We start from the raw sequence: 21,636 nt of genomic DNA on the forward strand, positions 1-21,636 counted from the left end.
TCCTTAGTCCATTTGTATTTAACACAATAACCCTTATTGAAAATAAAAACCATTGAGCAAGATCAGGTACATGACTAAACATGATTTTTGTGCCCAGAATAAGAAGATGATTTTTGGTCTGTACTGTTATGATTAGCAATATATGACACACAGTCATGAGGAAAGAAAACTCCCAAAGAATATAGAAAACAACTACTGAAGAAACGTGACTGCTTTGATGTCAAACACTCAACTGCTCAACACAGTCAAATAATCTGATCCAACAGATACTTGGAGATTCCGTATAATTTTGAAATTATTGAACACCTTACTGAAAGAATTCAGTTCAGATTCTATGAAATAGAATTTCAAGCTCAGTCATCTTCTTCCATTTTTTTTTCCAAGCTCATTTTCTCAGCCATCCAGGCCAAGTGAAGATTCTTCCCTGCTTTAAGGCACAAGAGATTCTTTCACAGTGTTTGGAATACGACTGGCATAGTAGTCATAATTTCTCAAAGTTGCAAGGACTCCAGCTGAATTCATGTGTTTCACCTCCTTGTTATACTGAAATGAATTTCCACGGATATCAGTTATCTTGCCTGCAAAACAAAGAAGAAAAGAAAAAAATATTGCAGCAAAAAGGAGTTGGAATGTATTAGTTCAAGTGAAATAACTAAAAGCAGTCTTTACATGCCTGTCTTCAGATGTGAAGTATCTTTGCTTCCAGTTTAAGTACAACAGGTTTTATATTGACTGAAATCAAAAAGCTAGTGAGTTTATTTCTTTGTTTTCAACAATACTTAGATTCTTTGTGTCTCAGAAAAAGGAAAACATCTCTCTCATGGATTACTTAAAATACTTCCTGAGTAGCTTTTACACTGGCCATTGACAAGCAGCAAAGAAAAACCCTCAGTTCAAGTAAAAACCGGGGTATGTCTATACCACAAGCTCTAACATAATGTAGAAACACCCCAGCTGGTTTTAAATGAGATTTTAGAAATCACTTAGCAAGAGCAACACAGATCTTTACTCAAGCTAATTTAACTAGGAGATTCCTACCTACCAAAGAGGCTAAATACAGCACTGTGCTGCCCCAGATTGGTTGGGCTGCTTTGTGCTTGAGCTAACCCTGTTCAAAATTATCCCAGTTATGAACACTACAGGCTGCAAAGGAATTCAATAGTGTCATTATGAAGCCTGTTATCCTTGCTTGACAAAATTTAGGAATCAAATCCCATAATTCTAGCATATGGTGGTAAAAGGCCAATTAATGTGAAAAGAAGAATTTTAAAAAATTAATACTACTTCAAATACTTGGTAGTGAGTCTTTTCATAACTTTTCAACCCCTTAGCCCCTACATAAGTGAAATGTCTCGTGTTGGCTAGAGACCACTAATTCTATTGAATTACATGAATTACTCAATTTTGGAGTTTGTACACCCAGAGAACAAGTGCATGATTTGACCTATTTTTGTTTGTTTAAAGAATTCAATGTCCACATATTACATAACATGTTACTAATAATAAACTACTATACTCAGTTAGTAGGACAGCAGATTTTACTGTGAGATAGTAGGCACCAGAAAAAAAAGAAGAGCATTTGTTTTGAAAATATTAAAATGAATATACCCTAAATTTGGGGATTTGGCTTTTTTAATTATGTGACAATTATTGACACATGTATTGTCATTTTTCTTTCAATGGAAAGCATAACTAACTTCAAATTAATGCAGTTTGACTTATCCTGGAACTTTGAATGCTATGAACTTACCTCCCACAGCATGTAGGATAGCTTCAGGTGCACATGTATCCCACTTCTTGCACCCAGGACTGGCAAATACATAAGCAGATGCTTTGCCTTCTATGAGTTGAATGATCTGTTAAGAATAGAGTTGCAATCATTGTAAAGGATCTAGATATTTAGAAATGGGTAGAAATAACGCCAGGAAGTGAGGATTAAATCTGTTTATTTAAGTACTGATAGTCAGGAAAGGAACACCAGCCATTTCCTAATTGATATTACAAGTAATGTTAAGATTTAGAAGCCATACTGTATCACCATTCCCAATTCACTATTTTGATTGCTATAAATACAGTCTATAAGATGAAAATCTGCTTACAGTTTCAGAAACAAGAATCCACTTCTTATGCAAGTACTAAAAGAATAAAGTGGAAATTATATACATATTGTGTTAGTGCCATTTTGCGCCTTGCCCATGTTGGAGAAAAGAGATGAGAGGGTGTGGTTTTGACAGCTATGACAAAACTAAGATTTAAAACCTGTGTCAAATGACCGTTCCCTGTACACAGAGAAATTTCACAAAGGAAATATCACTGTGTGCTTATATTTTTATCCTTTCAAATGTTCTGCTGGATAATTGGAACAAAAGCTGTATTACAATCAGGAGGACATGTCTAATAATTGAGATTAAACTGAAGTTCCATTTAGTCTTTCTGGTCTTACAACTTTTTATTTTCACCCCTAAAAACAGAATACTGGGCAAGACAGACCTCAGCCATGATCAGCATGGCCACTGGTACAAATACACCTGTGCCAAATTCTCTCAACCTCACAGTAGGCTGAATGCTAGGAAGAGAAGTTCTGCTGGAGAAGGTGGAGGAAGTCACTCCTGTATATTCATGCAAGTAAGCAAATGATTTCTTTAAAAATACTTTTTGGGTTTTTTTCCAAAGGTGCCACCTCCCAGTAAAAACAGAAGATTTGGGGTTTTCATACCTTGTTTCCTGCTCCTCCAACTCTGATGACATGGTCTGGGTTCAAGGCAGTGATGCACTCATTCACCAGGGCACTGCTGTGGGAGCGGGTGGTAATGACGATGTGTTTGCCAGCAGGTGCTTCTGTCAGCTGAAAGCCAAAGGCACCCATGCCCAGCACTCCCCAGATTGTCCTGCCCAGCACAGCATTAGCTCCTGCCTACAAAAAAGGCACAGAGTGATGGTTAATCACACTGATCAGCAGTTAAAGCATAAAGGGATAAGGGTACCTAGAAGCATATTGGCATATCAGGGAGTATACTATTAATATTGAGCTGTGCATTTAAACAGTGGCACTTAAAAAGAACTACTTGAGAGCCCAGAGTGAGAAATTTGCTCTCTTTCCCTCTAAGGCAATGACATCATTGACCCTCTTCTTATCTGTGACACTGTGGCGGTGCATTACATCCTGCTTCCAGTGACTGGCAGATTAATATTTGTATATTTCTGTACTCGGGGCACAATCTGTAATTGAATGTATCTTGTAATTTGAAATATTTTGTGATACATGTCACACAGAACATGATAGCATTACACCAGCTCAAGGGCTTTTTCTTTAAACTCCAATAAGTTGAATTAATCAGGCTGTATCATGAGTTCCCCCCAATAACACTGAGATAATCTCCAAATGTGTAAATGCCTGTAGGTTTGCCATCCTGACTTTTACCTGCAGCCTGGCATGATACACTCTAACCCAGCTGTCAGTGACAATTCATGCTTGGTTTATTTAGGGCTGCAGATTTATGGCAGTTACCATGCGTTGCAAATGAAACCACTGCATAGATTTACTAAAGAATTTCTAGCAAAGACTGCAGCACCACTGATCTGTACTTGTTTTGAAGTAGGCACTTTATAAGGACTGTAGTAATTTGCACAGTATATATGTAATATATCCTGTATTAGTGAAGTACACAAGCCTCAGGATTCAGTATGGTTGTTAGTATGTTCCTGATATCCAGTCCCTGGAATCCAGTGTTTAAAATTATATATATTTAATTAAAAAAGCCCAATACCTTACATTACAACATTAACTCCACTACACATCACTTTTCAGTTGAAAGTGTGCTAACTGAAATGGCTTAGGAGTCTTAGGATTTAGAAATCACACAATGCTTCTAAATAAATAAATGATTTAATACCTCGTAGTTGTAATATGGCTGGTTAATAACTCCTGCTATTGCTTTGCCTCCATAGGCAATTCCAATAAGAACTGTTACGTGGTCAAGGAGACCTGGACAGAAAAATCAGGAATGTAGTTATGCTTGAAAAAGAGAAAGATTTTAATAAAAACATAAATCCTCAGTAAAAGTCCACAAATCAATATGCAGGGTGCTATCTTAAAAATGCAAATACTAATCAGGATTTTCAGATGTTGATAAAATCTTTTAGTCATTTAGCCTTGAGGTCTGCTAAAAAATGCCCCAGATAGAGTTCTTTTAATAGAGCTATGTTATAATTAACACATTATAAGGAAGTTTAAAGATACAACTACATGGCAGTATATAGTGACATTCTTCTGTAATTGTGGTGGGAGTTCTTTAACGCCACACAAAACTAGTGGTTTGTTGACAGTTGTATATCTCTTTCCCCAAAAAGGGGAAAAAATCTGCCTAAAAGATTTTACATTAATCAACTAAAACATGCATTAGGAGGCAAAAGTGAGGTTTCAGCATATTGTTTCTTGGAGGGTTATCTTTTTCTTTTTTTCTTTTCTTTCATTTTAGGGTCTATTTCTATGGATAGAAATTAGGCTTTGCTGAAAACAGTTTCTTCCCATAACTGAGGAATTGTGGTTTGTGGGAGGATGTTTGTTTTATTTTGAAAGGGCTACAAGTATAGTTGTGGTATTTGGGTTGTTTGAGAGGAGTATGTAAACATAATCAAGCATATTCCTGTGTGAAGGGCAGATTTAGTCAGTTAATTCAAAGACATGCAGAACTGTAATTTTACTAAAAATTTAAGACAACCTGCCAGCAGTCAAAGGCAGCTTTTTGCACTCTGAAATGATAAAAACTGGTCAACACTCAGTAGCCCATCAGGAATATTCAGTACTGGTAAGAACTGAATGGAATGAACAAATACATTCCAAGCACTCAAAAAGTACAGAAATATCAGCCTTATGAAACCATATTGTAAGTAGCTTTTATGATAAAACTATCTATATGTATATGCTACTTCATTACATTGCTATATTTTTTTATCAACAGAATTAAAAGAAAATCCAACCTTCAGTGTACTCCTTGGTTCCATCCAAGGGATCAACCCATATTACAAGCTTTAAGAATAAAAAAATAAGAAAAATTAACAAATACAAATCATGTAAATTACCACACAAAGTATATATTTTACTTTAGTGCTTTTATTTCATTGCGGCAGTAAGGAAACAAAGAGACCCAAAGTTTTAACATTATTATATGACTGAAGCCTACAGTAGTATTTTACCCATACAGACACCAAAAAAACCCCCAAAAAACTGTCTGAAATGTCTCAGTAAATCTCTTAATAGAAGTATGAAGGATTAAACTCAACATGGAAATGAGATTACTTTCTTATGTCCAAACTTGATTCCTGCCAAAGTAATTTGAATCACAAATTGTAAGAAGCCAATTTTCGTTTCCCGTTACTGGACACAGGAGCATGCAGTGTTTCCAGCTCTGGAGGTGTGATTCTCATGACTACACTTAGGTTTTCTCAATGTTGCCAACTTTTATTTTCTTTTTGAAAACTGTTCTCCCTTATATACTCTTAACTGAAATCAGAAAGTAGTACAGATATTTTAAATATGAAGACATAGGTCTAACGTTAGCACATTACCTCTTCCTCTTTGATTCCTGTGTACTGAGCAGGACAAGGTTTCTTCAGAATTTCTTCACAGTGACCATCTTCAATTAAATCCTCAGTTACATCATTAGCGGGCAGTTCCTAACAAAAAAATCCATAGAATTGTTAGAAAAATGTTTTGGGCTTACCTCAGTTTGCCTTAGAACTGTGTAATTGACAGCAGCTTGATAAAGCTAATTAAATGAAAATGTGAAATGGGATGGAAATACCTTTGTTTGTTGCTTTTTGGGTTGTTTTTTTAATTAAAACCAATGTTTTTTTAAACCCAGCCAAAGTAAATTCTAGCACAAGCTATAGCAAGATAATTTCATGTTAGCATGAAATTGAGCAGGTACTTACTTCTTCTCCTATGATTGTCACCTTGGGAAACTTCCGTGCCAGGGAAGCACAAATGCTCATTTGTACCAGTCGGTCAGCTTTGGTCTGCAAGTCATTGGGTCCAGCCTGTCCAGGAGTGGATAGGAATTTGTGTAATAAAAAAATACATCAGCACAGTGGCCCATACAGCACTCTGAATATATCTACTTGTAATGAAAAGGAAGTCTAATTTGATAAATCTTCAACCCAGTAAGTGACCTTGCAAGAGGCAAGCTAAAAACTGCAAGAAGCAGAGTTTTCCTCTGTACCCCAGAGCTAAGACAGACTGGTCTGACAATAGAAAAGTGCATTTGGTGCCCCAAGATGATATCAAAAAATGACTGCAAGCCTTCCCAATGTTGTGTAGCCAAACATACATTGCTACATACAGTAATTTCTTAAATGTTAATAACCTGCTACATGTGAAAGTAGGTAGCTTAGCACCACTTTTTTAACCCTTTAGTACAGAGACAGAATCCCAGTAAGAAATAATTCTGTTAGTGTTGGAATTTAGAAAGACAGTTCATCTGATTTGCATCTTAGTTGAATCAAACAAAAATTTTATCTGCTTGTGTCTTATTTGCTGACAATGTGAAAAGTGTTTTATTCAGCTACAGAAATTAGCCATAGGAATGGGATATTCCATTTAGAACCATGTTATGGGTTAATTTTTGCATGCTCAAAACTAGTCTGTCCCTTAGCCAAGTGCTAGTTTTATGAAACTTGATATTTTTCTTTGAAATTTCCCTGTTGTCCCCTAATTAATTTGATTGAAATTGGTCCCGAGTTTAGACTCAGTAAGAATATTGCAAAGAATGTCCTTTGTTTCAGGACATGAACCCAATAAAACAGTATAAATAGTACTTCAGTGTAAGAATGGGTGGACAAAAGCTTCTACTTACCAAGTGGGAGGAAAAAAGCACAAGCACAAAGAGAAGAAATATAAATGGAGAGCTTAGAGCTGACTCAGGTGAAGAAAACTCTGGATATCAGGACAGGAGATGGCTAAAAACTCAGCTGTCCTTGAACTAGATAAATGGATGGAAGGTCACTATGTTGAGGGAAAAGGTGTAACACTGCCTTTCCAGATGTTCTAAAGCTTTCAGTAAGGCCAGTTGCAATTGGTCTTGGTTTTTGCTGGCTGCAGAAAGAGGATGAATGATGAGAAGCAGCACTTTTATTCTTTTCTGTTCTACATCTCTTCAGACTGCAAAACAGAGGGAGAGGCAGAGGTTCTCTTGAATTCTTCCTCTTTCTTCAGCAACCACCTTTGGCAAGAAGCTTGCAGGAATTTCAAGATCTCTAGTCCCTCAAACAGGAACCTCTTCTGTTTGACCTTGCTTTTGACCTAATATTGTGTGTTTGTAGTATTCATCCCTCAAAAACTTTCGATGTATAACTAGTCTTATTTAGAACCAATATCACCTCTTACTTTTGATAATTTTTAAATAATTTAAAACACCTGCAGTACCTTCAATGTAAAGATCAAAAATAATATATATTTATTTTAAAAAGCCCATAATATTGTTACGTATCTGTAAAGCTAGAATTAACTTCAAAATTTAATTTCATCTATTCCAGTACTGTAGTCAAAACAAAGATCCTGGCTCATCAGTGCATTTTATAATTAATAAATTACAGCAAATTAAGAATTTTAATACCTGTTTTCCTTTTAGAATTAAATATGAAGCTCTGAATTTCTTTTAAAAGCTGTGATTTACAATAAAATCTGAAGTTCTTTTTTGTTTTAGGAAATCAAACACTGATTTATTCTAATCCAAAATTCATCAAGAGCACAGTATTTTAAGCTGTACTAAGGAAATTAGAACATAGGTATAGAAATTAACAGGAAATATACCTTATTATGAATTTTAAGGTGCTATGCAAACCTTGTGTTTTGTGAGGAAAATCAGGACAAAATGATGGTGTTTCTTTTCAATGTACAAATATTGTTTAGAAGTACTGGTCAAAAGACACTTCTCTAGGACTGTTTTAATCCTTTAAAAAGGAATATTTGTTGTAGGTGGTGGTGAGGGAGGTGAGGGCTGGATTTCATCCCACAGTTGCTGATTTTTAAGAATATCACTTTGACTTGTATCTAACTCAAGATTAACAAGTGAAATTAAACAAAGTAAAAGGTAATACCTTCTCCACTATGCCCAGATCTCCTGCAGACATCACATTTCTAACAATTGTTGCAGCTTTTTCTGCAACAGAATATGCCGAGGCCACCACACGCATGAGAAGAGCTGGAGAAGCCATGCTAAATGCTGAAAAGAAACAAAAAGCAAACTTGAACTTTTCTTTCTTCAAGAGAAGAAAAAAGCCAAAGTATTTTAGCTAAGATTTCAAACAGATACAATTTAAACTGAGTAGAAAGGGGAAAGTGGGCTACTGCCAGTGAGTGATAATGAGGTGAGCTTTGGCTTTTTTTAAAAATACAATTAACAAACACAAAGATGTAAAGCAATTGTAGACAAGACCTTGCAAATATGCATGTTCTGTCTGACAGTGAATCTGGTCCTCACTGAAATAGAATGACATTAAAAAAGAACAAAGGCAGCAGCAGAAACTCTTATCATAAGTATTAGGAAAAAGAAGAGTCTACACACGGTACTCATTTTTTGCACACTTTGAACATAAGTTCATTTTTTCATAACTGAACCTGCAATTGGTTTGTACCCAGAACTCAAGCACAAGCATAAGACTACCAGACAGGATGACATCAGCAACTTCACTTATTATTCCCCTTTGTTTAACTATAAAATGGGGGTTTGTAGCTGGCCAATTGTGTACACAAAGTAGGTTAATGATACACAGATACTGCAAACTTGTATGCAGAAGTTAAATTTAACCATCTGAATTTAGCCTTTCTGTATTTGTTTAATTTCTCATTATTTCTTTAAGGAAATCAATTTACATCTTCCTGTCTCTCCTCACCACTCCATCTCCTGTCATTCTTCTATTGCATTGTCCTCCTCATCTGTTCTCCAGCACAAACCAGTGCAATTCACTGGGTCTTCAGTTACCAAGTAGAATAACTATCACCCTTGGAAAGGTTGACACTCCTCCCAGCTTTTCTTTAACTCAGGAAAAAGAACTATTGATAACCACATTGCATTTTTTTAAAATGCAAAGCTAATTGCTTTTTATGTTTTCCTATCAGTTGTTTCTGTCTGTGTAGATGACACACTTTTTGGCTTGGCCTCACATGTATGACACACTTCCAAGGAAACACTTGAGCACAGAGCCAGAACAAAACTCAGAGGAACTCACTGATCACCATACAGAAGATATATTATGGGGAAGTGTAATATGACAATCATATCATAAATACGGCAATTGCAGCAAGTACTGCTTAAGTAGCATTAGGTCATTATACAACACCTTTCATTTCTTCCTTGACAAATCAAGTTCATGGCTGTTCACAGAACAGCAATGTCAGAGGTATCAGAACCTCCAATTTATTGATTTCTTGATTTAAGAGCTTTTTCAGCACTTTACTAACACCATACCTCTACCAGTAAAGTCAGAAGCACTCTAAGGTTGAAAGAGTAGAGTGACCATGCAAGCATATTCAAAAAGCACTGTTGCTAAGGTTAATTAAGGTTAATTATTATTTCCAGCTGCTGGACGGGAACAAAGTGCTCTGGAGTTCTGTGGAACAGCCAAGGTCCATACCCAAAGTAACCCTGGACAGGTAGCAATGGCTACAGAGGAAATTTTGGAAATGCTACCTGTGACAAAAAGCAGCTCTCAAACAATTGAAAGTTGCAGAGCAAATATAATAACATATAACACATGGAAAGCCATATACTATTTTAAGTCTATGCCATTATGTGAATCAAATTAACAGGAAGGAATATAGTTAATTCCATAATAAAAATATCAGGAATATGAGAATTTCTGAGAAATGGTTAAAAAGTAGCATATTAGATGTGAAGCTTGGATTAAAGAATTGAATTGAATTATCAGATGAACATAATTAACATTTTTTGTTCAGCTTCTCATAAAAAAGTCATTTGACCTTTTACTGTACAGTTGATCCTGCTTCATAAAATGAGATGAAAACTTAATTGTTTTAAAGTCTTGACTTACTTTATGTTTGCATAAAGTTTCAAAAGACTCAGAAAACAATACAGAAATACTATCTTGCATTCTTGAAGCCTGGCTCAAGGTGTTTCTTGCGTACATTTTTCTTGGCTATACTTAAGGCAAACAAATATACTTGCTGTGGGATACCCAGAGCCTCCTGGCAAACCTTAAAATTAAAACATTTTTATGAAAAAATAAGGTTTATTAAAGGAAACTGAAATGAGAGGTTCAACACCTCACCTCCTCATGACTGGAGTAATTACCTGATGAATTGCAAAGTATTTTATTAGTGCAAAGGTAGCTTAAATTTTTACAGGGCTGGATTTCCTGTGTGGCACATCTTCTGGTGTATTGGACCTTTTTGATTCAATAAGTGAATGCAATAGTTGCCTCTGAGTTCTTCACCTCTGTAACCGTTCAATCTCAAATTAACTTATTTATACATTTATGGCACATTCTTTCTGCTGAGGGCAATGTCTAATGTATACTATCATAAGGCACTCAATAATATCTTGCTTGCTTGAGATAAAAATAGTTTGATTCCTAGAAAACTGTGCAGTTTACAAATACTGCTCAGCAATTATCCCTCAAGTTTAATTAGTATAATTTTTAAAACACGCTTTGTCCTCTAAAGACTTTCCCTCCTTTCTTTTAGCCTAGCAACCAAACTGTTGAATGGTCTTGATAAATCAGCCTGTTTTGGTACCTACTAAAATTAATGAGTTCTCCAGTTCTTGTTCTACTTTTTAATTCTGATGTACATAAGTACTACAGCTTGACAACAATTAGTTTGTCAAAGCACACATGACAGATTTGTTGACCGCTCCCATTCAGTCTTTTTTTACGCAAACTTCCATTTTCCAAATTTATGATTCTGCCTGATGAAAGGAGAAAGCGGACATTACACAGAGCATGTCCTTAAAACCAAGTGCTAAGCCATGACTTCTTTCTTGGAATTCTTCTAAGACATCTTGGAATGTCTAAGCGACCAGAGCTCCTCATTGCTTTACAATAAACTTCGGCCCACACCTATTAAAAGATAAACTTTCCATTATGTAAAGGAGCAATATTTACCCAGCAGAAAGCAGGCTAGGACTCGGGGTTGGGAATCCCACTGCTGTTCACCTACAGACTTCCAAGTGGGAAAGGGCTGCGCTACCTCATTCCACCAAAGAGAAAGAAAAGGGAAGCCTGGTCCCGATTCTCTTGCCGTGAATATTGCGGGAGGCAAAGTGCCTGCAGGGCAGCGCAGGCGGATTTAGGAGCAGTGCCTGCCAATGCACCCAGCGGAGCGCGGCCAGGCACACCGCGGGCTATCGGCGATGGCAGCAGCAGCTCTGCCGGCCCGGCAGCCAACTCACCGTGTCCAGCCTCGCTTTTCCCCGGATCTCCGCCGGCCCCCGCGGCCCGGCACCGATGTCCGGCAGCGTGCGGTGTGCTCCGCGCCCTCCGCGCCCGTCCCCTTGCCAAGGAGGGACCCGCGCCCCAGCACCGCCGCTCACCGAGGCCTCCGCGCCGGCTCCGTTAGGGAGGATTCGCCACCCCTACAAAACCACCTCGGAACGCCCCGAATCCTTCCGGCTCCGGGCGGGGCCCGAGCTATCGCCCGGCCCGCCGGGAGCGCCGAGCAGGCTCCGTGCCGCCGTCCGGCGCGGCGTGTCCCCTGCCGCGGCCCGTCGTGCCGGCGGAAGCGCTGCCGCAGCCCGCGAGGATGCTTCGGGCCTGGCGGGCGCCGCCGCTGGCGCGGGCCCGGGCCGGCGCCGCCCGGGGCTGGGCGCGCTCCGCCGCCTCGGAGGCCGCGGCCGAGAGCCGGGAGGATTCCCGGTACCGGCACACGGTGCTGCTGCCGCGCAGCCGCTTCCCCGCGCAGCTCCCGGGGCGGCTGCAGCCCGAGACAGAGCTGGAGACGCAGCAGGTGCGGCCGGGGCCGGGCCGGTTCCCCCGGCGCGCGAGTCCCGGGAGGGACGTGGGGCTGCCCCGGGCGCTGCGGGCCCCGGGCCGCGAGGAGGGCGGGGGTGGCCGCCTGGGTTTGTGTTCGGTCCCGCCGCGCAGGGAGAACTTCTGGCGAGTCTGGGCTCTCTCCTGGCCCGGCCGTCCGGGGTCTTTTTTAGAAAAACTCGGGCTCCTGAGGTATTTACAGTTTGGATAGTCATAACTTTGATAGAGTTTGTTTTGGAGGGGTGTAACGACCGTCGGGATAGCGTACTGCTAGCGCTAATAATCTCAGGACTAATGTTTCACCCTCTTCCGGCTTTTACGTACTTAAAACCCACTAAACGCCTTCTCTTGCAGAGTTAGAAAAGTGTGTTTGTTTGTCTGTCTGCTTTATTTGTTAATTTTAAATCCAGACTTTTTGGAAGTGCAAAGACTTGTGATAGTTTTGGTCTTTTTCTTGTCTCTTCTACAGAAATGTGGTTTTTCAGAACTGTACTCATGGCAAAGGCAAAGGAAGACAAAACAGGAATTTTGTCTGCATGACGGACCACCCTATGCCAATGGAGACCCTCATGTTGGCCATGCATTAAACAAAGTAAATATTTACTTACTCCTATTTTATTCTTGTGAAGTGGTAAAAACATTACTGTCATGTGCTCTCCATTCCCATTTAAATCAATAACACTTTAAAGTGTTTGGGGTTTTGGTAGTTGGGGCTTTTAAAAACCAGTGTTAGGGTTATGTGGATGCCGTATTTTGCCATGTTGATATAGATACCATACTCCAGTATAAATATCGTGTACTGAATGCTCAGTGTTCATTATGATTCAGCCCTGAGATTTACAACATTACACTGGCCACAAAGAGAGAAAGACTCAAATTGTGAGCTGTCATCCACAGCTTCTCACAGTCCTAGTGCCAGAGCTTGGGCTGCAGCAATGTGCTCTAGGCCAGTGTTGTAAGTCCAGCTCAGTGTTTTAAAAGTGAGAGCAAGTCAAACTTGTTGACTTCAAGTCTTGTATCTCTCAGCTGCACTGGTTATGAACTCCTTGGATCAGAGGTCCTCTAATGTTCTGCCAATGTACAAAATTATAGGCAAAAAAAAAAAAAAAAAAAAGCAGGGTCTTTGGATCACAGAGTGATTTGAGTTGGAAGGGACCCTAAAGATGATGTAGTTCCAAACACTCTGCCATGGGCAGGGACACTTTCCATTAGAGCAGGTGGCTCAAAGCCTCATCCAGCCTGGCCTTGAACACTTCCAAGGATGAGGCACCCAGAGCTTCTCTGGTCTTAAGTATAAATTTATCCTGCAGCTTTTTATATTTGCATTTTTTAAACAGGAGGAGCTTAATTACAAATGTGTCTGTTCCACATGGGGGAGCTAAAGTGATAACAGACCCTTGTGGCTTTTCAGATTTTGAAAGACATCACCAATCGCTTCCATGTGATGAGAGGTTATAAAGTGCATTACGTGCCAGGGTGGGATTGCCATGGACTGCCAATTGAGTTGAAGGCACTGTCAGAAGTCAGAGGAGGTGAAAATCTTTCACTGATGGAAATTCGGCAGAGAGGTAAATAAAGGCTTTTAGGCTTAATTGTGGCCTTTTCTATTAGTTATTGGTGTCATTTCCTATGATCACTGGGTGTATTTGGCAAGCAGAGTAGGATGGAATCTGATGAAATGTGATAACTTCACATAGGCTCAATTTGTTGCTGTAATGGGCATGCAGAGTATTGACCCTCAGTTTAAAAAAAACAAAAGGAGGACAGGGGATTTAGATGTCTGCTTTGATTAACTGTATAGTGGCAGGAAGCTACTGTTTATCAGATCAGCATCCTTTTGGTTTTTAGAGGCTGAATTTGATTAGGAACTGAAAACATATGTGAACAAGTCAGGCTCCTTCAGGACAGCTTGGCTCAGTATCACAAGTAAGAATGTATTTGTTGACTGTTTTTAACAGCCCTACCAAACTATAGGGGGAATCCTTTTGAAGAAAGTCTGCATTATATGGAAACTTTTTTTACAAAATAATTTCAAATACAATATGTGTTGAAAGGCGTCATCGTTCAGCTGCAAAGCTTTTTGTAATGAGCAATTGAAACTGCTTTAATTTGAAATTGTGGTAATGAAATGGACTAACTTATTTTCAGATGTATTTACTTTGAAAATTTTGGATCGGCATCAATAGAGGGAGTTAACTTTCACTGTTACTAGTTTTATATTGAGAACTTATTTTGAGAAATTTTTCTACCTAACAAAATGTATTTCTCCCCCTTTCTTGAAAAGAAAGTTTGTAGTCTAAAGACTTGTGTCTACTGTTCCTGTGTTAGTGAAAAAGTGCCACTCCTGGATCTGTTCACTCTTTGCAGTCATTTTTTGTAGCAACCAATCTGAAATATATGTATGCTGAACCATAATAGTTAGGGCATAGGTTCACTACATTCAGCTCCGGCTTTTACTAAAAAAAAATCAATAGTGCATTTTAAGTGCTGTTTTATTGATCTCAGTGTGCTAAACCATGTGCTTAATGGAACCTTTCCCTTCAGCCAAAGCATTTGCAGAAAGAGCAATTGAGAAACAGAAATCCGCCTTCATTCGTTGGGGTGTAATGGCAGATTGGGCTAACTGCTACCTTACATTTGATCCAAAGTATGAAGCAAACCAGCTGAGAGTCTTCTCCAAGATGCATGATAAGGTACTGTATTTCTGTAGATGTCTGTATTGATTTTTCATGAGTTTTGTTTCTCCTAACTTTCTCTTTTCTCCTCACTGTCTTCTCTAGGGTTTAATTTATCGTGACTATAAACCTGTGTTCTGGTCCCCTTCAACAAAGTAAGAACCAGCTTACTATTTTTTCTTCAAAATTTTAGCAAGGATGCTAATAGCTTTTGATGTTGCAGCGTGTAACTTGTGTTTGATGTGTACCAGGACAGCCTTGGCTGAGGCAGAACTTGAGTACAACGAGCAGCACGTCAGTCGCTCTGTGTATGTGAAATTTCCACTGCTGAAGTCGCCGCCTAAGCTGACTTCTGTGATAGGTACGACTTTTCTGTAGCTTTAGAGACTGACAGCTTTGATTTTTGTTATGATTGTGAGTAAAGTACTTCTAATTTACATCTGTAGATGGATCATCCCCTGCTAATGTGCTAGTCTGGACCACGCAACCTTGGACTGTACCAGCCAATCAAGCAGTTTGTTACATGCCAGACTCAGCGTAGGTGTCTTTCACTTGGTTCAGTTGTCTGTGTCAGCTCTTACTGGTATTTAGCAGCAAAATTACAACATTCTGGACTGCCATTACAGTTTACTTAAGGCATCTTTTTTGGGTTTTGTAAGCTTTGTTCTATATCTACTAATACATTAATTTCTGCCTAAATTTTTATTGAATTATTTCATGAGGCAAGGTTACCTTGAAACTTTTGAGATTTATGAGTGAATTGGGCATGTAAAACGTACTTGTCTTAGAGATGAAGCATTTCACAGATTGATAGCTTTGTGGTGTTTGTAATTATTTAGTATCACAAATGCACATTTCCATTGCAGATACTCAATTGTAAAATGTGCAACGACTGGACAACACTTCATCCTTGCAGCAGATAGAGTTGAATCTACAGCTGCTGTTCTGGACACACAGTTTGAGGTTATATCAACCTGTAAAGGTACATTTGAATATTGTTAATCTTAAATTGCTTAGAAATCTGATGGTAGGTGTCTGAAAACCAGTTTTGATGGATTAAATGTGTTCATAATCTGAGAATTTGATTCACTAGAATAATACAAAGAGGAGGAGGTGTCTGTCAGATTTACTGTTGGTGTACTGGAGCTCAAATTATCATCCAGAGATTTCAAATGAATTTTTAAAATCTGGATTTACGCTTGGAAAAATGAAATGTAGAGTGCAAGTCTGTTCAGTATCAAAATCTTAATTACACTGAGTGCAATTTTTCTTTTCATCTATTGTTGATGACAAGAGGTGGCTAATTACAAGTGAGACTTGAGTCATTGCAGGTGGCTGTTGTCTGTCTGGACAAACTAAAGCAGTTGAGTTGGCATCCTAACAAACTGCATAGTGGCATTTCCTAACAAGCAGGCTTGGTATTCAGTGTCATGAGTTGGGATTTAGTGTGTCATTTGTGAGCTTTATTCATTTGCCTCTATCGGTGATTCAGTGCTGGAAATACGCATTTGTGATAGAGGCGAGGAATCTGTTTCTATGGCTTTTTGTTTTTTGGGGTTTTTTGTCTTTCCATGCCTTCTCTTTCAGAGGAAGTCTTGATTTTACCTAATGGTGAATTACTGTGTTTTTTCTCACACCTTCCACCTTTTTGAATCATGTGATGTATAGATAACATCCAAGAGTAGTAGAATTGAACCTTCTTAAAAAGATATTTTGTATGGAACGTGTTCTTTTTAACTTCCCATATATTCAGTAATTAATTGTATTTGTTACTTTTCTGTGTTTGTGTGATGGCAGTTCTTAAACATGTTCCTTCTAGTAGAAAATCATTCTGTGAACACCATTTTGTCATATGGCATATTTCTCAAGCTCTGTGATTCTTGATTTTCAGCAAGGCTTTAATAATAATATTTCTTCTGTGTTTTTTTTTAACCATTTGTTCTTTTTCTGCTCTCTGGTAAAAGAAGCTGAATGCATGAATTATTTTTCTATTTTATCTTTTGTTTGTATTTTTCAGGTGCAGATTTGGCAGATGGTTTTTGTGCTCATCCCACCATTCCTGGCAGAGTCTCTCCCCTGTTACCTGCAAATCATGTGGCAATGACAAAAGGGACAGGATTAGTTCACACAGCCCCAGCTCATGGTATGGAAGATTACGGCATAGCTTCCCACCATCAGCTACCCACGGTACTTTATCTTTTCAGCTGTTGCTCTTGATTGCCTGCAACTGATTGACTGTGTGCCCCTAAAATGATTTGTTTTAATTTATGCATAAAACTTGAAAATGTTTTGAAGCATTCACAGAAGGCTGAGTATCACTAACGGCCTGCAGGAATGCAAAATTAATCTTAAAGAAATGTGTATCAGGATAAAAGAATGAAGATTCCTTCTGCTAATTAAAACTTACAGGGAGGTGTTAGAATCAGATTTTTCTGTTTGTTGTGTGGCTTTCTTTTTACGGGAGAGCACAGAGAGTATTTGCCAGATACTGACTCTTGCTACTCAGAATTGTCTTAGATGCAGATCAGTAAGTCAGCAGTTATGTAGGCTTTTCAGCAAAACTTGTTTCAAAACATACATAAATACAACTCATTTATGCATGGGCAGTTTGTGATTGATGGGAGTGAAGATTCAAGATACGGGGCATAGAGAGGGTTAGGTTTTGCACTGTTTATTTGAAAACTCACTGACATACCTGTGACTGTGATGTATGATAGTTGTGGTATGTTTGCAAATGCAATGGTGCCCACTTCTTCTGACACCTAAAACTCACTTACCTGGTAGATTACTAAACTGCAGTTCACTAAATCTGGAGTGTACTTAAATATTTTGTTATTCATCAGAAAATGAGTCACCTGGTAGAGTATTTAACTCACTTTTGAATACCAAAAAGTTAATTAATTGTCACATGGTATTTTTTTGACATGACTAATTTATTTACTTTCAGGATTGCCTTGTGGATGAAAGTGGGTGTTTTACAGAAGCAGCAGGTCCTGAGCTTAAAAACAAGTATGTCCTTGAAGAAGGGAATGAAGCTGGTGAGCATTTGATGTTTGACCACTTGTTACTTCAACAGTTACAATCCTGCAGGTATATTTTGAGAGTTTATGTAAACTGGCCGTATTTCAAATACGGATGAGGTACAGGCATTTCTTGCTAAGAGTTAATGGAAAGGGCTGAGTTGAGGTTAACAGCAACCATATGTCCAAATTGAAATTTAATCTTGCTTCATTTTTTCTCTCAGTCATTAAGATGCTTCAAGCAGCTGGGAGTTTGTTAAAAGAGGAGAAATACGTGCACAGTTACCCCTATGACTGGAGGTCTAAAAAACCAATGATTATTCGTGCCAGCAAACAGTGGTTTGTAAACACAGCAGATGTGAAGGCCACAGCACAGGTATGTAATTTTGCTTTCTTACAAGACACTTGAAGACAACTGATGCTGTTTGGAATCAGCAAAAAGCTCTTGCTGTAGCTCCCTCCAGGATATGTTCTTCCCTAGGGTTTATGAACAGTAGCTGAAAAGTGTTAATTACTTGTTGAAGTGAAATATGTTGTCAATTTTTTTGTCAGTGTTGATATAATCCAGGGTAGCTACACTGACTGGTATATTTTCTCATTGTGTTTACAGATGTAGAAGTTTCTTAGAGCTACTGATTTTTTTTCCCTAGAATATTTTTAAAAATATGATGTTTCAAGGAATTAAATTAGAAGACACAATTTTATCACTATTAAATCTACCTTTTTTGTTAGGCTAGCCTCGTGTGGCCAGACATCTTTGTTTGCTGCCCTGTTAATTTTGTCACAGTCCTATCTTAAATAACTTTAAAGCTTGGGGTCTTTTGCTCTTTGAAGTTACGTAAATTTTGTCACAGAAAATTCAGACCAGCACCTTGGAATAACAGTGATTTTATTCTAACTAGGGCATGAGGTGTATATTCCATATTCACCTTTATCTAGGATGGATGAAAATGTGGTGGTTATTCAGCGGGGCTGGGCGTGAGTGGTAGCCCATTATAGTCAGTTTGTATCAAGGTGGCTTTTCAAAGCAGACAACAGTACAAGTTACAGTCAGCTTTTAAACTTCAGATTAAAGTCACTGATGCCATTTTTAACTCATTTTTAGGGTGTGTCTGCTAGAAAATCAGAGAACTGGGGTTTGGTCAGGAAATAGAGAGTATATGCAGTGTTCACATAAGTTACTGAGGAGCAGCAGGCAGTTGTCTGAGAATGTTGTTTGATACTGGGAGTGGGAGAGTAGATCTGTACCATATTTTACTGGCCAAAAACATTATTTGTGTGCAAGCTGAAGCAAGTTCAGCAGGTCACTGTCTCCTTTCTAGGACGTGCTGAAAAAAGTGAAAGTGATCCCTACGTCTGCCGTGAACAGGATGCTGGAGATGCTGGATAGAAGGACATTCTGGTGCATATCACGGCAAAGATGCTGGGGCGTCCCAATTCCTGCTTTTTATCGGAAGAGCACGGGAGAATGCTTGATGAACAGGTACCTGTCTAGCCTTAGACACTGAGAAGTGACAGAAGGAGCACTGTCTATTGTGCTGCACTTAATGGTATTATAAAACTCATTTCAAGTCGGAATACATGCTTTTACTTGTAGTTTTTTATACACAGATCTAATTTACCTGTAAGTTATAACAATCAAAAACTTGTTGCTGGAAGTGACTTGTATGTAAATAATAGGAATCAATTTACTTAAACACTTAAGTTACCTAAAAACTCCGCTTGAGATTAATTGCTGCTTTCATCCCTTGCCTTCAGTGAGCTGACAGTCATGATTGGCCTTTCCATTTAAGCCAGAAGTGAAAGAAGTGTTAGAATAGACAGCAGCTGTAATTGTAGCACTTTATATTGAACATTCCAGGTGTTGTGTCAAAATAGCTTTTTGGACTTAAGTGACAGTGAGATCTGAAGTGGAATAACCACATTGGTTACAGAATAAATAAGTGCATTTTGTTTCAAAACAAAATTAGAGTGGTTTTGAAGACCAGCCTCAAGTGTAACTGACCTTAGCTATATGATTTGGTATATCCAGATTTTCAGATGCTAGCCGTATTCTGCCATCTTTTAGTTAATAGTATCCAGATATTGCAAACAGTGCATTTCAGGAATTCTAGACAACAAACATAATGCAGAGAAAATCCAAGCTGTGCTTTAAAACAAAGAAGCTCAACCAAATATGATCCTTTTCTGTCCTGTAAGGACTAATAGAGTTCTGCTTTTACTTCTTTGAGGAACAGAGGTTTTCAGTTGTGAATGCCCTCTAAGAGGTGATTTCATAAAAAGAGTATTGTGGAGTTCCACATTCATTGAATTAGTTCCATAATCTTTTCTGCCTTGAGGTAAGCTGATGTAACTCTGTTTTGTACATCTTAACCTTACAACCTTTTGTGAAAATTCATTATAAGTTTTCACAGTTGGAGATGAACTTAAGTCTGTTGCAGAACTTTTTTTTTTATCCTGATGTTGAATAAATGTGCTGCAGGAGTCCAGCATGTTTTCCAGAGGCTGTACTGAGCACACAAGCTGTAGATAGTAGACAGTAGTAGGTGAGGCTCAGGGTGTGGAGAGCAGGGAATGGACTTTAGACAGGTAGTCCTTAGCTTCACCTGGTGTGACTGGGTGTGTAGGTGCAGAGAGATGTACTTTGGCTCTCTCACCGTAGGCAATAACTGTGAGAAAAGACCACAATAGCCACAATGTCGTTTATAGTGCCTGGATAATGCTGGCACACATCAGGAAATAAATGTGGGGCGTAAAACCATTTTAACTGCAAAGAAGTATGTGTGTGTCTATAAAAAAACTACCATTTCTGAGGAATACTTTTTATGTTCTGGTTGAAGAGTAGGTTTGAGAACGTGTGTGTTGCTTAAAAATTGTTAAATATGTAGTTTAACAAGAAAAAAAGTGTAATGAAAACCAGTCCAGCAGCTGGCACTCAAAAGTGAAGGGCACCATGAAGCTAAAGCTCCTTCTGAACACTGAGGAGCTGGGACAGAAAGCATTTGAAAGGAGGGATGTGTGGGAATTCCTTCAGGTTCTAGTAAAATCACCTTGAAAGGCAGTGACCTGTATTAAAGCCCCTGCCTTTTGTGAGTGCTGGAGCTATGTGATTATTCCTGGAATTGTGCAAAATGTGGCAGTTGTGGCATTTTGATGGGGTAAACTCTGCCATAGCTACAACACCTCCACCTTTGTGTATAGGTGCTGGCCCAGCAGTCAGACTTGTAGGGGAGTGAGCAAAGGGACAGCATGGCATGTTTGGGTAGAATTGATCTGGGGAATAAAGAGGGATGTTTGGGAAGAAACCAGACATACTCAATATGCTTGAAAAAAAGATTTATTTCATTTGATTCACAGTTTCAAATACTCATTTATAGCCAGTACTCTTTAACTTCTAACTTTACTTACTCTAGGTGGAATTTTCAAAGGAAAGTGTAAAGCAGTCATTAAATATTCAAAAAAGTTTGATCATAAATATTTGTAAAGTTAACTGGAGGATACTTCTGTAACTGGAGTTGGAGAGGTGCACAGAATATTGGCCTATAGAAATGACAGGCAAATTTAGAAGACAGTCTGTCAATTCATAGGTCATTTTCCTGGACACCAGTTCTTATTGAAATAAGCAGCTAAACCTGATTGTTTTGTTACATTTGCATTATAATTTTGAAAATCGTATTACAATAGGTTGCTGACATATTTTTTATGAAGTTTCATACTTAGATGGTGTGAATAATAAAATTTAAACCCCAGTAAATAACTTGCATTTCAGAATATGAGCCGTTTTTAAGTTGAATGCTGGATAAACAACCTTTCAGTAGCAGCTGCTGTGGAGTTTGAGTGACTATCAAAAGTAACAGCATCTCCACTGGAAGTCAGTGTAGTCCACATGGAGTTGCTGTTACATATGAGAGCACCAGTGGTCGATCTTGAGTGATCCTGTTCATGTATCACCTGTA

At 38.6% G+C, this 21,636-nt stretch overlaps 2 protein-coding genes across 4 annotated transcripts in view; one reads left to right on the forward strand and one right to left on the reverse strand.

Moving 5' to 3' along the window:
* BPNT1 (3'(2'), 5'-bisphosphate nucleotidase 1) lies at window positions 1–11,722 on the reverse strand. Of its 3 annotated transcripts, none has more exons than XM_023945202.2 (9): window positions 11,409–11,722; window positions 8,098–8,222; window positions 5,935–6,039; window positions 5,569–5,676; window positions 4,981–5,029; window positions 3,894–3,985; window positions 2,717–2,914; window positions 1,751–1,856; window positions 1–578 (listed from the first exon to the last, which is right to left on the reverse strand). In XM_023945202.2, the coding sequence occupies exons 2-9, from the start codon at window positions 8,212–8,214 to the stop codon at window positions 430–432; spliced, it is 924 nt and encodes a 307-aa protein (XP_023800970.1). In that variant the 5' UTR covers window positions 8,215–8,222; window positions 11,409–11,722; the 3' UTR covers window positions 1–429. The 3 variants fall into 3 exon arrangements, with proteins under 3 accessions (XP_023800970.1, XP_086734902.1, XP_086734901.1); XM_086878776.1 differs by having other exon boundaries at window positions 11,550–11,705; XM_086878775.1 differs by lacking the exon at window positions 11,409–11,722 and adding an exon at window positions 11,122–11,401.
* Window positions 11,718–21,636, forward strand: part of IARS2 (isoleucyl-tRNA synthetase 2, mitochondrial) — a 26,494-nt gene continuing 16,575 nt past the window's right edge. The window contains exons 1-12 of the mRNA XM_086878773.1: window positions 11,718–11,962; window positions 12,455–12,577; window positions 13,397–13,553; window positions 14,530–14,678; window positions 14,766–14,815; window positions 14,912–15,021; window positions 15,107–15,197; window positions 15,527–15,642; window positions 16,678–16,847; window positions 17,608–17,698; window positions 17,905–18,056; window positions 19,003–19,163. Coding sequence (XP_086734899.1) covers window positions 11,759–11,962; window positions 12,455–12,577; window positions 13,397–13,553; window positions 14,530–14,678; window positions 14,766–14,815; window positions 14,912–15,021; window positions 15,107–15,197; window positions 15,527–15,642; window positions 16,678–16,847; window positions 17,608–17,698; window positions 17,905–18,056; window positions 19,003–19,163 — 1,574 coding nt within the window. The 5' untranslated portion in view covers window positions 11,718–11,758. The remainder of the gene's footprint in view (window positions 11,963–12,454; window positions 12,578–13,396; window positions 13,554–14,529; window positions 14,679–14,765; window positions 14,816–14,911; window positions 15,022–15,106; window positions 15,198–15,526; window positions 15,643–16,677; window positions 16,848–17,607; window positions 17,699–17,904; window positions 18,057–19,002; window positions 19,164–21,636) is intronic.

Source organism: Cyanistes caeruleus, chromosome 2 (genome assembly GCF_971803275.1).
Source record: "Cyanistes caeruleus chromosome 2, bCyaCae1.hap1.1, whole genome shotgun sequence".
Lineage (NCBI taxonomy): Eukaryota > Metazoa > Chordata > Aves > Passeriformes > Paridae > Cyanistes > Cyanistes caeruleus.

Bases quoted from the DNA above. Each gene is read 5' to 3' on its own strand.
- BPNT1 (XM_023945202.2), bottom strand. From the start codon at position 8,214: ATGGCTTCTCCAGCTCTTCTCATGCGTGTGGTGGCCTCGGCATATTCT. The intron at 6,040-8,097 runs GTATTACCTTTT...ACTCCTGGACAG, and splicing joins ATCTGGGCATAGTGGAGAAG to GCTGGACCCAATGACTTGCA. The intron at 5,030-5,568 runs GTAATGTGCTAA...TTATTCTTAAAG, and splicing joins CAGGAATCAAAGAGGAAGAG to CTTGTAATATGGGTTGATCC.